General features: G+C 47.9%; 1 protein-coding gene across 1 annotated transcript in view; it reads right to left on the reverse strand.

Moving 5' to 3' along the window:
- PCP4 (Purkinje cell protein 4) overlaps positions 1–15833 on the reverse strand; it is a 208487-nt gene extending 192654 nt beyond the window's left edge. The window contains exon 1 of the mRNA XM_078655934.1: positions 15720–15833. Coding sequence (XP_078512060.1) covers positions 15720–15728 — 9 coding nt within the window. The 5' untranslated portion in view covers positions 15729–15833. The remainder of the gene's footprint in view (positions 1–15719) is intronic.
- Between the last annotated feature and the right edge of the window lie 342 nt (positions 15834–16175).

Here is a 16175-nt window from a genome sequence, read left to right on the forward strand (position 1 = left end):
CAATGACAGGCATTGGACCTCAAGGTGGAAGGGCGCCGAGACAGCTGGAGACATTGCGCAACCGCCAAAGAGCAACCCTGACCCAGCAAACTCAACCTTTAAAGTGCCAAACCCCCAGCCCCAGGCGTCGCAGGGAGGCAATCCCGAGAAGCGGAGCCCGCAGAGGGGAGGGACACAGGGGAAACCTCCAATGTGTGCAAGCAGACAAGGTCAGCAGAAGGGGAAACCAAGACCGACGAGACCACTCCAGCACCACCAGGAGAACCTCCGCCCGATCCAACCGATTCTTCCGGAGGACCCGCGAAATTAAGGCAAACAGAGGGAATGCAAACAGCAGCCCCGTCAACCACAGAACCGAGAAAGCATCGGTGGCCCACGCCAACCGGGAGGGAACGAGGCTGCAAAACCGAGGAAGAAGGGCAGAATCCTCCAAGGCAAAGAGATCCAGCCAAGGACGGCGGAACCTGAGGACAATCTGATTGAACAGATACGGGGACAGACACAGAGACACCGAGGAGGGGAACACCCTGCTCAAAGAGTCCGCAGGCCCATTCTCCTTCCCCGGAAGATAGACCGCCGTCAGAGACAAGAGATTCTACTCGGCCCAAAGCTCGATCTTCTGGGAGAGGAGAAAGAGAGACCGACACATGCCCCCTTGGCAATTGATATATGCACAAACAACCTGGTTGTCGGTCTGCACCGAGACCGCTTGACCCCAAAGGAGAGGAGCGAACCACTGAAGAGCCAACCAAACCACACTCAACTCTTTCCGGTTCCAGGACTGGAGGGACTCGAAACGGGACCACCTACCCTGAGCCTTGGAGGCACCCAGTACGGCACCCCAACCCAAGGCACTGGCATCCGTGGACAACACAACCACAGACCGAGGAGGAAGGAGTTCGAACCCCAGGGAAAGAGACTGAGGGGAAAACCACCGCTGGAGATCCGCCCGAATCCCCGCAGAGACAGGAATCAGAGTCTCGTAATCCAGGGGGGCAGGATCCCAGTGCGACATGCAACAGGGGATACAGATGCAGCCTGGGCCAAGGGAGGAGATGCAAAGTGGACGCCATCTCCCCCTGACTCCGCAACCATAGACGGGCGGACACCAGGGACTGGGACAGAAGCCAAGAAAGGTGATGAAACAAAGTCAACTGGCGCTCCAGGGAGAGGAACACCATGCCCAGATCCATGTGGAAGAGAGCCCCCAGGAACATCAGGGACTGGGAGGGAACCAGGGAGGACTTCCGGTGGTTGATGAGGAAACCAAAAGAACCCAGGAGAAGACACACCTGATCCACATCCGACAGAGCCTGAGAAAAAGAAGGAGAGACAATCAATCAGTCATCCAGATAGGGAAACACCTGTAGCCCCCTGGAATGAAGAACACCCACCAGAGGGGCCAAGAGCTTGGTGAAAATCCTGGGCGCCGAGGAAAGGCCGAAAGGGAGCACCCGGAACTGGTAGTGAAGGGAACCCACAGCAAACTGGAGAAACTACTGGTCCGCCGGATGGTCAGAAACGTGCAGATCTGCATCCATCAGATCCAGGGACGCCAGTAAGCCACCCAGAAGCACCAGAGGCAGGATGGACTGCAGAGTCACCATCTTGAATGGACGATGGAGAACGAAGTGATTGACCCACTTCAGATCCAAAACAGGACGCAGATCCGAAGTATCTTTCTCGGAGCCCAGAAAGAGGATCGAATAGCAACCCTCGCCCCTTTCCAGAGGAGGAACCTCCACAACAGCCTTCTTCTGCAACAGAAGCCGCACACCGGCCAGTAACGCCTCCCTTCGCAGAGGATGACGGGGCAGGGGAGTCAGAACGAAAACCGGAGGAGGAGGAGAGGAAAACTCTATCCGGCAACCCTCCGATACAGACTGAACCGCCCAGGCATCCGGAACTGACAACCACTGGGATAGGAAGGAATGGAGGCGACCACCAATTGGCAAAGGCAGACAGTCATTGGGAAGAGGAGGAAGCGGTGGCAGCAACACTGGCAGGGGCCCGGGACTTGGCAGCTCCAGGGGCCCCCCGGCCACGACCCCTGCCACGAAAGGGCTGTGAAGCACCCCAAACAGGAGGCCCAAAAGCACGACGGTAGCCAAACCCACGCCCCCCACAAGGAGGGCGGACCGGAGCCACAAGCTTGCGGTTCTCCGCCGACTGCTTGACCATTTCCTCCAGCTGAGGACCAAACACCTTGGAACCCTCAAAAGGCAACTTAAGGAGGACCGACTTCTGGGGAAGACTCAGCCTTCCAGGAACGCATCCAGATATGACGTCAGGCAGCGATGGAAGCACCAAAAGCAGCCGTCGCCGCCCCCAAATTGTCAAAGGAAAGATCCGACAAGTACCGCACCTGCAACTCCATCATAGACAAAAGAGGTGTGGCATCCTCACCGTCCTGCAACAGAAGGGAGAGGGACTGAAAATCCTTGAGGAGGGACTGGACCATGTAGTTAGAATAGGCAGTCGCACGGACAGAAAAATTAAAAGCAGGATAAGAACGCTTCAACATGCTAACCCACAGCGTCCGCAGGAAGGGCGTCATCCGAGAGGACCAAACCTTGAGAGGAAAGACCAGCCATCAAATTGTCGATCTTCACAGCCTGAGGGAACTCAGCAGCAAAACCCTCCAAAGGGTAACGCCTGGACAAGAAACGAGGGAAGGTGGACTTATCCACCTCATTCCACTCGTGAGCCGGCACCTTGCGCACAGCCCTGTGCAAAGGAAAAGACTCAGCAGCAGGCTGGACATACTGCGTAAAGAAGTCATCCTCCAGAACATCAGCAACAGGAGGAGAAAAAACCCAAATTGTCCCGCACATGGGTGAACAGGTCAGAGAGCTCAGCACCCTGAACAAAGCGCCCACGGACACCCGCATCCTCTTCAGGACCCATCTCCTCATCAGGAGCAGCCTGCGGATCCATGGAACCACGAGGCACCTTGGGAGGAGGTCCAGCCGCGTCCCTAGCCAGAAAAGCAGCAGCCACCGCCTCATTAATTAACAGGCACACGGCATCAAGAGGAGCAGCAGAGGAAGAGGCATCAGAAGCCATGACAGCAAACAAGCCAAGTCCCAAGAACCAAAAACAGGCACACACAGAGGACAAATGCATGAATGCAAGGACCCCTTTATAGCAGCAACGAAGTCCCGAGGAGCCGAGCTCCCATGGGACCAGAGAAAAGGGGCTGGCATAAAAGCACAGAAATTTGCCCCCATGAAGTAAAGAACACATGCGCTGCAAGGAACACCCCCGCAACCCCCGCCTGCTAAAGCAGGGCGCAGCGGGACCGGGAAACACGGGAAAATGGCCGTTGTAGCAGGACACATCCCAAAAGGTGAGGGCGCCAGGTAGAGGCAGCCGCTAGAGCGAACTGCGCGAAACACCGGCAAAACAGGCAGCGCGGGAGCAAAGCAAAAATGATAAAGGCGGCCGCTAAGGCAAGCCGCCCCACACAAGAACAAATTCAGGAAAACAAATAGGGAACTTACCCCCAGCTCAGCCAGGCATCCAAGGCATACCGCGTAGGCAGAAAAAAAAGAACAGGATGTTTCTATCCGGCACTTCCCCCTTTATTGTCACGTGATAGTGACGCCATGTTGGGGGAAGTGCAAAAAGCTCAGCTAGGTTATAGGTTTCTGTGGAGCAGACTAGCTGCTCACTGTTAAGGAATGGGACGGGGAGACCAGGAGGAGGAGGTAATGGTCATCCACTCCTGGGAGGCTGGAGGTGGTACTGTAATGAGTGTAACGAGATGCTGCTTGAAAAGATAAGTTTTCGTTTCCTTCCAGAAGTTGGGAAGGTGTAGAGCCTGCCAGAGCTGAACTGGGATGAGTTTGGTAAATATTTTTGTGAGTGTCCCTGAAAACGTCTAAACTCTTTTCTCCCTTTCCATCAAGAGAGGAACCTGTGATGTCTGACTTAATGCTCACACCGGCAGCCTTCCAAGAGGCTGCAGCCCTACCATTTTATCGAGTGCTTCAAATATTTAGCATGATTTTATTGGACTGTAATAAATCGAGGAATGTGTTGGTTAAATGCCTGGCACCAGGAAACAAATATATTAAGATTTGATAGACTTTCCGAATTAATTAAAGGCGGCTCTCTGCCAAACAGGCTCTTAAAGAGCATTATTTTTAGAATGTGTAGCAACCGCTGGGAGCAAGAATGCTCTTACCTGTGGGCTGCTTTTGGTTAAGAGAACAACATGGCCTTTAAAGGGATGCCAGGAAACCCCCTAACAGACAGACGAGGAGCCACCCATGTCCCAGGATACTGCTTCTGGAGCTGGGCCACCGCTGGACTGGGAACCGAAACCGGCCCTGGCAAACAGCTCGGCCAGCCCCAGGTTGGGTTAGTTGGAAGCACCACTCTCGTCTCACCGCTGCAGCTTTTGTTACAGTATACTGTTGTTTACTTTCACAAAAAAACAGGTCCCCTGTCGAGAGGATCTAGCTGTATTTTTTTTAGAACCTGTTTTTTGATCCTTCCTGTAGATGTTTCCTACTGAGCCGCCAACTATTGGCTCCCGCACATGGAAGATGCGGAAAAATCTGTGTAATGAACGAGAAAGGTGGCATCGCTATTTTTACCTAGGAAAAAACACCAGGCGGCTGCACGACCAGAGGGAACTACATCGTGCTTCACCGGGAGATGCAAAGTGCAAAAACTGCTTTCAAGAGTTAAAAATAAATCACAGACATCATCAGCACTGCCTGAGGGAAGTAGAAGGGCCATTTTAAAGCTGTGATTCCATTGGCTGAGACCAGTACAGTTTGCCATGCTGAATGTGTACCATGAATCACAGGATGCTGTGGCCTGCACATCAGCTCTCATCAGGACCAGTGAAACGAGAGGCCAGGAGGCCTCCTAGGCTTGAGGTTTGAACTCAAATGGGACCTCTGATGGAGTCGTTTGTCAAGACTAAAGGAGCCTTTTCAGGTTTGCCCCGGGCTTCAAACGTTGAAAATAGCCTGGAACACCCCTGAGAGCTTCTGCCCCTTATAACGCGGGCACCACAAGAGAAGATATTTTCATTTATTTAATAACTGTGAGTTTAATATAGTGTCATGTGTTGCTGCTCATTTGCTTCAGAGCGCTATAACAGACAACACAGAGGTATGTGAAGAGACGTAAAAGAAGGGAGAGAGGAGTTCAGTCAGATGAACAATGCTCATATCTAATGATCTTCAATTACAACCCATGCTCACAAGAGTTTCTGCATGATTTACTTTTGATTATTTCAGTGTTTATGAGTTTCCTGTACTGAGTATAAATATGAATGTATTTTTCATGTAGTGCTTCGTACTGCATTTCTGCCATTTCCAAGCACTCTAAGGGGCACATGCATCATTGTAGGAATTTGCGATTCCTAAATTGCGAAAATTAAGGAATCGCAATTTAGGAATTGCAAAATCCTATGCATCAAGAAATTTCAACATTTTTAGCGATTCCTTAATTTTCTGTACTTGCGGTTCCTTAATTGCGAATCGCAATTAAGGAATCGCATTGCATTGATTCCTATGGGCCTAAGGGCCCATAGGAATCAATGGCAAGGCATTCTCATTTTGCGAATTCGCAATTAAGGAATCGCAAAATGAGAATGCAATTTCAAGGGTGCAGGGGGGGTCCAAAGGACCCCCCCTGCACCCCTGAAATGTCACGTAAGTACATTTTACTCATACACATGACCCAAGGGCATGTGTGTGTGTAAAATAGAAGTTTCAAAAATGCACTTTTGTGCATTATTAACACTTTTCGCAAATTACCATGAAGGTTGACTTCATGGTAATTTTCCCCTTCCTAATTGTGAATTCGCAATTTAAAAAAAATCATGCATAACATTTAAGAAATCGCAAAATTTGCGATTTCTTAAATGCTATAGCAATTTAAAAAATCGCTAAGAATTGCGATTTCTTAAATTGCGAAAAATGAAAAAAAATGATGCATCCCAAAAATGGTTTTTGCATTCGCAAACGGCCGATTTTTGCGATTCGCACCGTTTGCGAATGCAAAAACCAATGATGCATGTGCCCCTAAATATCAAATGTTATTATTAACCAATCTGTTACCCACTCTAGGAGGACACTCCTTCTCCCACCTCGCCACCAAAGCCTGGAACACCCTCCCCCTCCACCTTCGCACTGTACCATCGCTGACCCACTTCAGGAAGGGACAGACTCAAGACCTTGCTCTCAGGATGATACCCGCAGCAGCACAACACCCTGATACCCCCCAGGGGGATTGGCCACACTATACAAGGATGTATGTCAGTACAACGCGATCTTTTTGATCGCGGTACTTGACAACGCTGCCATTACAACGCAAGTTGTTACAATGACTTGCGTTGAAGGGCGCGGATTGTGGAATATTATAATTTTATATTCCAACACCAGTCCACATAACAGTAGGAAAGGTGTTGGAATATAAAATTACAATATTCCTTAACCAACAGCGCCATCCAGCGCAAGTCGTAGTAACGACTTACGTTGTAATGGCAGCGTTGTTAAGGTAGTGCGGTGTAAACACCGCGTTGTAAACGATGTTCCCCCTATACAAATACGACTTGATTGATCGATTCAATTTACCCCCTTAAGAAGACTGGACGATTGAGGGCTATGCACAGGTCACTGTCAGTCAGGGTTGCGGAGGGCATTTCTTCCACCACCCTAGTTGGACTTCTGCCATATTTTAAGATATCCACCGGCCTCAGAGCTATCTCTGTGCCTTCAGAGGAGCCGTCATCACAACAGAACCTCTTAAGGCATGAAAGCTTGGTGAGCACCCACAGTGCTCCATGCAGAAGCTCATTAAACGTTATTGTTTTCCAAAACCAAACTCTGCAACTGGAAGTAAGCTTTTGAAAAACAGGAAATAAATACCCTGACACCCAGGGAATTTTCTCTAGGGTTGGAAGATGTTAAAATTATTCCAGCATTAAATTACAGCAGTGTTAAGTTTGCATTATGCTTGGTATATCAAATTCCTGGAATTATGCCATTACACCACTTCTCGTAATTACATGAAATTCATGGCAAAAATGTAACACAAATGTGCCCCGTAGTAAAAATGTACCATAAACGGACAGGAACAATAGAACACAAGCAGCTGTTGTTTGTGTTGCTTTTATGCTTTTTTGAACTTTTCTTTAGAGCAAAATGCATTCTCACATCACAAATTGATGCAAGGACGCATTTCACGCTAAAATATAGCCCTAAATGACAGATTAGTATTTTGCATAATCACACGTAAATTTGTCGACATTTTGCAAAGCACAAATTACTTGAACTTCACACTCTAATCGTTTTCTCCCAGGGAGAGGTAGGCATTTTTATGTTTTTTCAGTTTGGGATTGGCAGGGTTTACCTGGTGGAGTAGAAGTGCAAAAAAGGCACCAGACCGTCAACTTTAAATAAGTAGGATGCACCTACATCGACACCCCAGCTCCGTCAGGCAGTAGCTGTAGGAATTCCAAAAGTGGAGCCAGCTGGGGCACGGCTGTCAAATCCATGAAGTTCCTCCTGACTCAAAATAGAGCAAACTGACCATCAACTTACCAGACAGGGTACTCCAGTACATTTGGCACAGTACCCTGGCTGCCAAATTCGAAATTTGGCCCTGTGCCTCTATTGTTAAAATTTGAATCCATTAACTTTAGAAGCCTACACAAATGTTCAGGGCACTGAGTCATCCTTCTCATATGTAGTTACTTCAGTGAGGATTTAAGGGAATCCCACAGTCTGACACCCAGTGCTACCAGGACTTTGCCTCCATGTTCTAATCTCTTGAATGGTTGTTCATGGACTAGGTGGGTGGATCCTGATCAGAAGTTATTGACTGTGGTGTTGTGATGGATCAATTTCTGTAGATATTCTGCCCAGAAGGATGTGTGAACTATGAAGAGAACCTTGAATGTGAATTTGGCTTCCACTTTGAGGCAATGTTGAGTTTTCAGAGTGAGTCTAACAGTACTGTGGTTGCAGTTGTGGAGATTTAGACATAGGGGGTTATTTAGAGTTTGGCAGGTGGGGTACGCCAGGCAGTTGGTGCATTTAGTCCAAGTATGTGGTGATGATTGTGGGAATGTCTAAATTCTGCATGTCATCCGCATACATATCGAAGTTGATTTTGTGTTCATCCAGTGTGAGAAATGTGGTTACTGGTTGAGGAAGGTAAAACCCTACTCAAGCAACAACCACAATTCCTTTCAGGGTGAAACACAAGCAAACCTCAAATTAACCTGTGCTTAACCCTCTGTTAGATTGGCGCAAACGCAGTCAGGCGTAACCTAGGGGAAATATTTATATTATTTGTGAAGCACACAAACAGTAATACAGTGAAAACAAAACAAGAAACATACCATGGCAAGTAATACAGTGAAAACATACCACAAGAAAATTCTCACACCAATTTAGAAAAATAGAGTAAAGTTGAGTAAACTATTCAACAACATAAGTCCAATGAATAGAACTGGAGATATGCAGTTTTAAAGATTTAAGTAAAAATAGTGCTTAAAAGCACAAAGTGCCAACCGTGATTATCTAGTTGTGCCAGACCTGGACAAAGTTATGAGCTCGGGTTGATCGCAATGGAGCAAGGGCCGGATACCGGGACCAAGTTAGTCCCACTGAAAAATGTAGCTTAAATCCTAGTTGTGGAGCTTTGCGCCACACAGCGGGGGTACCAAGAAGCGCTGTGAAGCCTGTATCGAGGATGCATTGCGCGGTGGTGGTTCCAATGAACTGCAAGGGCTGCAATAAGGGCTTGTATCTAGCCTTTGTTGCGTTGTGTCGGTTCAGATAAGAGGCTGTGAGATCCACGTAGGTAATGCATCATGCAGCAGAAGTTCTGAAATGCTGTGCAGGCTGCGATGCGGGCTTGTGTCGAGGCTGGGTCGCTTTTCTCAATTCCGATGAGGCGTTGTTAAGAGCTGCATCAGGTTTGCATCGCACTGTGTCAGTCCTGATGAGACACGAGCTGAACTGCAGCAGGAAGTGTCCATGTGCAGGGTTCAAGATAGTTGGCGCCTTTTCTGTCCTACAGGCTGTGATCAGGAGGCCAGCCAACTAGCCCTTGTAGTCATTCTGGTGGTCCTGGTTCAAGGTACAAGTCCAGTCCTGCTCAATCAAGCAGCAGGGAAGCAGAGCACTCCATCGTGCAGCAGAGCAGTCATCCTTCTCCTGAGTCTTCCACATGTCCAGAAGTGTACTGAAGAGTGGGTCTGAGGGGCCCCTTTTCATACCTGGTGCCCACATTGAAGTGAGAGACTTTTTATAGTCCAACTTTTTTTATATAGATTGCACCATTCCCTATGGGCTGTTTAGGGCATAACTTAGATGAATATAAAAGGTTTAGGTTTATTTTACCAAGTCGAATTGACAGTTTAAAACTGCACACACAGGCTGCAACTGCAGGGCTGAGGCATATTTAGAATGGCTACTTAAGTGGGTGGCATAATAAGTGCTGCAGGCCCATTAATAGCATTTAATTTACAGGGGCTGGGTACATGAATTACCACTTTACTCAGGACTTACAAGTAAATTAAATATGCCAATTGGGTGTAAGCCAATTTTACTATATTTAAGGGAGAGGTCACACGCACTTTAGCACTGGTTGATAGGGTTAAAGTGCACAAAGTCCTAAAAGTCAACAAAAACAGGTTCAAAAACATCAGGGTGAAGGCAGAATGTTTGGGCATGACCCTGCAAAGAGGGTCCAACATCTAGTAACTAAGACAAATGTATATATTGAAAAGTAGTCAAGAGAGAGTGGACGACTTGTCTAACTGGATTCAACATTTTTGGTTGTGTCTAGAAACAAAGTATCCAATCTAAGACATAGCAGATCCTGATATTACTTCACAACAGCTTTAAAGGAATCAAAGGGTGCAGAACACCAGCTGACCCTTTGAGTGTGAATTTCGCCTTCACCAGTGATGACTCAAAGTGCATTCTCATGCATACTTCAGCTGGCCGCCTACACATGGTTCATGGCAGATTCAGTTGCTGAAATATGGGGCTTTTGACAATTTCCTCAGTGGGTATGGAATACACACCTCTTAATCTCAGTTGAATCCTGGAACTGGCTATTCATGTCTTTTGGTTTCAGCTGGTATGTTAATTAGAGGTGGGCGGAACTCGCTGGGCTTCATTCCATGGAATGCCAAGGAGTTATCTAAAAACTCCATGAGATTCTGCAGATTTTCGCGACCAGGCGGAATTTGGCAGGTAGCGCTGCTTGTGCTGTTTTTAATGCCACAAGCTTGTTCAGTGTTGTAAAATCATGCAAACTGCACCATGTGGCGTACCCAACGTGCCCAGCAAAAATGCAGAGATCCTAAATCCAGCGGTCAATTTGGTTCTGAACTCCTCATTGCAACGGGAGCTGGTTCCTGGCCACGGGAAAAGGGCCAAAATCATCCCCTTGCTGAAGACGCCTTTTGCAGACCCCACTGTGGCTGCAAATTACAGGCCCGTCTCACTGCTGCCATTCTTCTCCAAAACCTTGGAGAAATGTGTCAACCTACAACTGACTGAGTATGTAGAGGCCAACCATATTCTCCATGATAGTCATTCTGGTTTTAGGACCAATCTCAGTACTGAAACAGCTGTACTGGAAGCCTCTGAAACAATTAAAGAGCAATTGGACGGTGGAGGAAGTGCTGTGTTGATACTCTTAGACCTTTCCGCAGCTTTTGATACCGTGCCCCACGACCGGCTCTTGCAAAGCCAATCGGATTGTGGCATCAGGGGCACGGTACTTAAGTGGTTTGCTTCCTTCCTTAATGACCACCATCAAGCAATCTGGTATCCCCCTTTCTCAGGCTCCATCCCCCCCTATGAAAGGGGGGTCCCGCAGGGGTCCATTTTGAGTCCATCACTTTTTAACATCTATATGGCCCCTCCTGCTCTTTTAGCAGAGTCACACGGCGCTAAGATAGTATCTTATGCCGATGATACTCAACTGCTATTCATGCGTGATAAAGGTTGTGATTTCAGTAGTGAGGAGATTAACACCTGTTTGACGAAAGTTTTCTCTTGGTTGCGGCTCAATCAATTGAAATGCAACCCTGAAAAATCAGAGATTATCTTATTTAGCTGTCCACCTTGTGAATCATGGCTCAATGGGTGGCCTGGTGACATGTCTCCTCCTGCGGCCTCTGTAAGTGTTGTGAAAGACCTATGAGTAAAGTTAGATGTCACCCTATGAAAGCCCAAATTCAGACTGTTGTTGGCACGTGCCCGGAAGACAGTAGTTCAAGCCTTGATCACCTCCAGGCTGGACTATTTTACTGTACTGTACTTGGGTCTTCCCGATTACTGACTAAACCGCTTGCAGGTGGCTCAGAATGCGGTACAAAAGGGGGTGGTGATGGACGGAGCATCTGAACCAATCAAACACTCACACCCAGTCAATAGATCTGGGTTTGATCCATCACCGTTCTTTAGCCCACTCTGCCACCCCAGTTCAGACATGGCTATATGCAAATCAGTCTGACCCTGTGCCTCATGGGAACAGTCCAGCCCAAACTGCCAAGCCATGCCTTCCCTGGACTGGAAACAAGCTTCCGAGGACCGGTTTCTGGCATTACAGCCGTCTTCAGCCCGGCTTGCTTGAATCCAGTGGCAAAGTGAGCAAGGGACTCATGTCTGAGCATACCCTGCCACACTTATGGCGGCCACAGCGGTACAAAAGGGGGTGGTGATGGACAGAGGATCTGAACCAATCAAACACTCACACCCAGTCAATAGATCTGGGTTTGATCCATCACCGTTCTTTAGCCCACTCTGCCACCTCAGTTCAGACATGGCTATATGCAAATCAGTCTGACCCTGTGCCTCAGACCGCAGCGGCTAAAGCTATTCTCATGGTGGGACCCAGAGCACACATGTCTACTCATCTAAAAACCCTACACTGGCTCCCAATATGTAGGAGGATCCAGTTTAAAGCATTGGTTCTGGTGTTTCTGGCCTTTCATGGCACAGGTGCTGTTTACCTTAGGAGACCGGTTCAACACTATGTGCCACATCGTGCCCTGAGGTCCTCTGGTCATGTCCTGATACTTACTCCTAAAGTTTCCCACTCACGGGCAGGCGGGCGCTCATTCCAAGTGCTGGCCACCTGCCTATGGAATAGGTTACCCCTTCATCTTAGACTGGTTCAAGACCTGCTTGTTTTCAGGAGACAGCTAAAAACCTTGTTTTTCCGGATATAATGCCTCTGTTCTGGCTTTAGTGCGATTATTTTGAGCTCTGATTTCTCTGTCCCTAGTTGGCCCTGTAACGCCGGGACACTCTGTGGAGTAGCCGTGCGCTTTACAAATACAATTTTTCATTTCATTTCACTTCACCAGAGGGCGCTGTTTTTGTTGCTTGTGTAGATTTTCTACTCAAGCAGCAGCTTTCTCAACGCAAACTATAGCGACCTGCTGCGACCGCCTGCATTGAGAAATTTCTCCAGGAGGCATTCTAGCACCTGAAAATGACACTAGGGGACCCAAATTCTCAATCGCGCTCACCAACTTAACATTGGCGAGCCACGTGCAACAAAAATCTCCACCACTCAAGGATTGGCGCAGTTTTGCCAGAACTCATCGCTCCAAGCGGAGTAGGCAAAACTCTCTGAACTCCGCCAGCGGAAAGGAATTTTTCACACACCCCTGATTTTAAAGTCGCCATTGTAAGTCTCCTTTATTTTTTATCCATGTGGCAAAAAAAACAAATGTTACATCCGAGTTCTTTGGGAAATGCTGTTGATTGCACAACAAGTAGTTTCACCTGCTTTTTGGGCTATCACCTTACCGGCAGGGCTGCTGGGATTATACTGAAGGGCAAGATCAAATCATGTGGTGGGGTGCACTAAATTATCTGGACAAAAAAAGCTAGTTATGCAGAGTATGAAGCGAATTGTGTATAGTATCACTTCATTCTTTAGGAATTTTTACACAGGTTAACACTGTCTATCTACCTGTCTAACTATCTATCATCCATCCATTTGTCTATCTACCTATCTATCGAACTATATATCTATCATCCATCCATTTGTCTATCTATCTCTCTATCTACCTGTCTAACTATCTATCATCCATCCATTTGTCTATCTATCCCTCTATCTACCTATCTATCGAACTATATATCTATCATCCATCCATTTGTCTATCTATCTCTCTATCTACCTGTCTAACTAGGAGAAGTGTGGCTCACTGGTTAGAGGAGGCAGACCTGGAAGCAGAGGTCAGCCCGGGACCAGGGTTCAATTCCCTGCTCAGCGGGGTCTTGAGTCCTAAAATGTCCATGGACTCGACAATTCTCACTCCGGTGCCTACTCGATTCACGGGTTCACACTCTGCGACTCTGGGCAATAGCTTGCTTAATCTCCACAACGGCCCCTCGCAGCGGGATGCCTGGCGTTCACCTTGCGGATACCCTGCCGGGGTTATCTCACAGGGGAATACCAGGACGGGTTCCCTAAGCAAGCGCTTAGAAACCGCTTGGTGATTTGCACTATATAAATTCCTGTACATTTAACTATCTATCATCCATCCATTTGTCTATCTATCCCTCTATCTACCGAACTATATATCTATCTATCCCTCTATTTGCCTATCTATCGAACTATCACCCATCCATTTGTCTATCCATCTATCTTTATTTCTATCTATCCAAATTTCTGCCTATCTATCAATCTACCTACTTGTCTATCATCCATTCGTGTTTATCTATCTATCTGTCCTACTATCTATATATCTATCTCCCAATCATCCATCTACCTATCTATCATCATTTGTAAATCTGTATATCGATCTATATAAACCACCTATTTGTAAATCTATCTATCGATCTTGCTTTCTTAGTCATCACTCGCCTCGTGTATTCTCTCTCGCTCTCTCAAACACACACGTTTCCTCATAGCCTCCGTGGCACTCTCTTGTTCGCCCTTTCACACGCACACGTTTCGCTGTCAGCTTCCATGAGTCTCTGTTGCTCCCCTTCTTTTCCTCTTTCTCTTTTATTCACACTTTCCGCAGCCTACCTGACCCCATAGCTGTCTCATTTTCTCCCTCATACTCTGCCCCCCCTTCTATGTTTTTCTCTCTCAAACACGCACACACACACGCGCTCAGAAAGATGCCTGGAAGCACACGTGTACTGCAGGCTGGACTACGAAAAACATCTGAGTGTGCCAGGCTACATTCACCGATGGATGGCTGCACAAAACGTGCTTCTGCAGCAATCGGTGCAAATGTTTTTGCACGGATCATTCTGTGCAGATTTTGGTGCAAACGTGGTGCACGAGTGCCATGGTACTATGTTGGTCGTTCACAGGTGGATGGTTTCAGATCTTCGTTTCGGTCTTCTCTCTAGTTTTGACAGCAAAGCAAATGCGACCCTGAAAATGTCCATGAAGCATAAAACATCTTAATGTAAATTGTCCGGCAAATTGCCTTTGCACATCTGGATAGGAAACTGCATTGCTTGGCCGTAAGTTTGCCTGAACCCTCATGACATAAAAATAAAGATCCAGTGAGCAAGTCAAGAGGAATACTGTGAACCTGATGCATGAAGCCCCGTGAAGCACAAAACATCCTTGATGTCTGTTGCGGGGGCGTTATCTTCAGCTCAAGATGCACCCTCTCCCTGCCCCCACCTCCCCAACACAAACACGATCACACCTTATTCACTCGTGTTGGCATTTTACAAACCGCCTGCATCACTCCTTTTATGATAAATGCGGAGCTTGGGCTAAGATGAAATACACCTCTAGATAGTTCCAGGGGTTGGGCACGAGCTGTGACCATCAGGGGCAGCGTCTGGGTCTATAGACCTTAGTTAACGAAGGAAAAGGCAGGGCTTGACTGCAGAAGTGATATATGGCGAAGACGCGGTCCCGAGGTAGGCTCTAGATTCACAAGACTTGGTTTCGAGTCTCATTTTCCTATTAGACCCCACGGTGTGACTCTCGGCAAAATTCTCTGCCAAATATTGCAAGCACGGTGAGGCAATGGATCTTCCTTTGTTAAAAAAACACTCGCTCTTTCATGAAGTTTAAGGTGAAGTGTGAGATGACAGGTATCCCACGGTGATGAGACTGTGCACTCAATTCATGCTGAAACGGACTTGTCAGGAAGGAAAAACAACAAAATATAAAACTGAACAATATAAAAAAGCATATAGCGCTTGCTGTCAAGTCATTGGTACTTTTTTGCAGCGCTGAAAGAAACAGGTTCGCACGTGCAAGGTAATCTCGACCTCTGCCATAATCTAACCTGCAACCTCAACATTATATGCAGAACGCCGCAGAAGGCGCTTTAACCCAAGGACCTGTCTTGACAACTTCTAAATAACCGGATTCGTTTGAATGCGCCTAAACGTGCCTGTGCCATTTCAATTCAAAATTGATGGCGTATTGGCGTTAAACTGTACTTTTTGGTGAAACTTCTAGTAAAGATAAAAAATACCCCAGTTTCCTACACCCTCACTTTGTCCACGAATTCCCGGTCGTTGCGTTGCCTGATGACATCTGGTTGGGTTTGCTTGAGTGCCCCATTAAGGATAAATACTCCTCTGCATTGCACCTGTCTCAGAGTTTTCGAGTACTGCTGTCAAGTGCCGGCGGTCTAGCTCCCTACCCTCGCAGCGCTCACTCAAAGCACTGCAGCGCCTGAGGTGCGGTCCGGTCCCCTCGAGGCGCGCGGCGGCATCACTCACCTCACTCATGTTTGCCTTTGGGTGACAGCTCGCGGGTCTCCACGTCGTCGGAACAGGAAGGAATGCTCGGAGTCACCACTCTGTCCCCAGATGTTCTTTAAAAGGGCCGTCCTGTGGCATCATGGCTTGTGTACAACCAATAGGAATCACCCTGTGCCCAGCCCTCTCGCTCAGAGCGCGTGGGAGACACCTGGCGGCCTGCGCGGGAACTGCACGCTGCACTGCCTCGGCGGCTGCCAAAGGGGAATTCAGGGCAGAGACACCGAGAGCCAGGATCGACCCCGGTTGGAAGGCAGGATGCACGCAGCATACTTATGCACCGTGAGGGGAATCCCAAAGATGCTGCTATGGAGATGACTGGTTCTCGTGCACCGCGTGCTGCCACCGCCTCGCGGCTACGTGCTGCAAACCTCTGTTACTATGCCATTGGCCATAGCTGCCAAGGTTTCAGATTGC

This window comes from Lissotriton helveticus, chromosome 8 (genome assembly GCF_964261635.1).
Source record: "Lissotriton helveticus chromosome 8, aLisHel1.1, whole genome shotgun sequence".
NCBI lineage: Eukaryota > Metazoa > Chordata > Amphibia > Caudata > Salamandridae > Lissotriton > Lissotriton helveticus.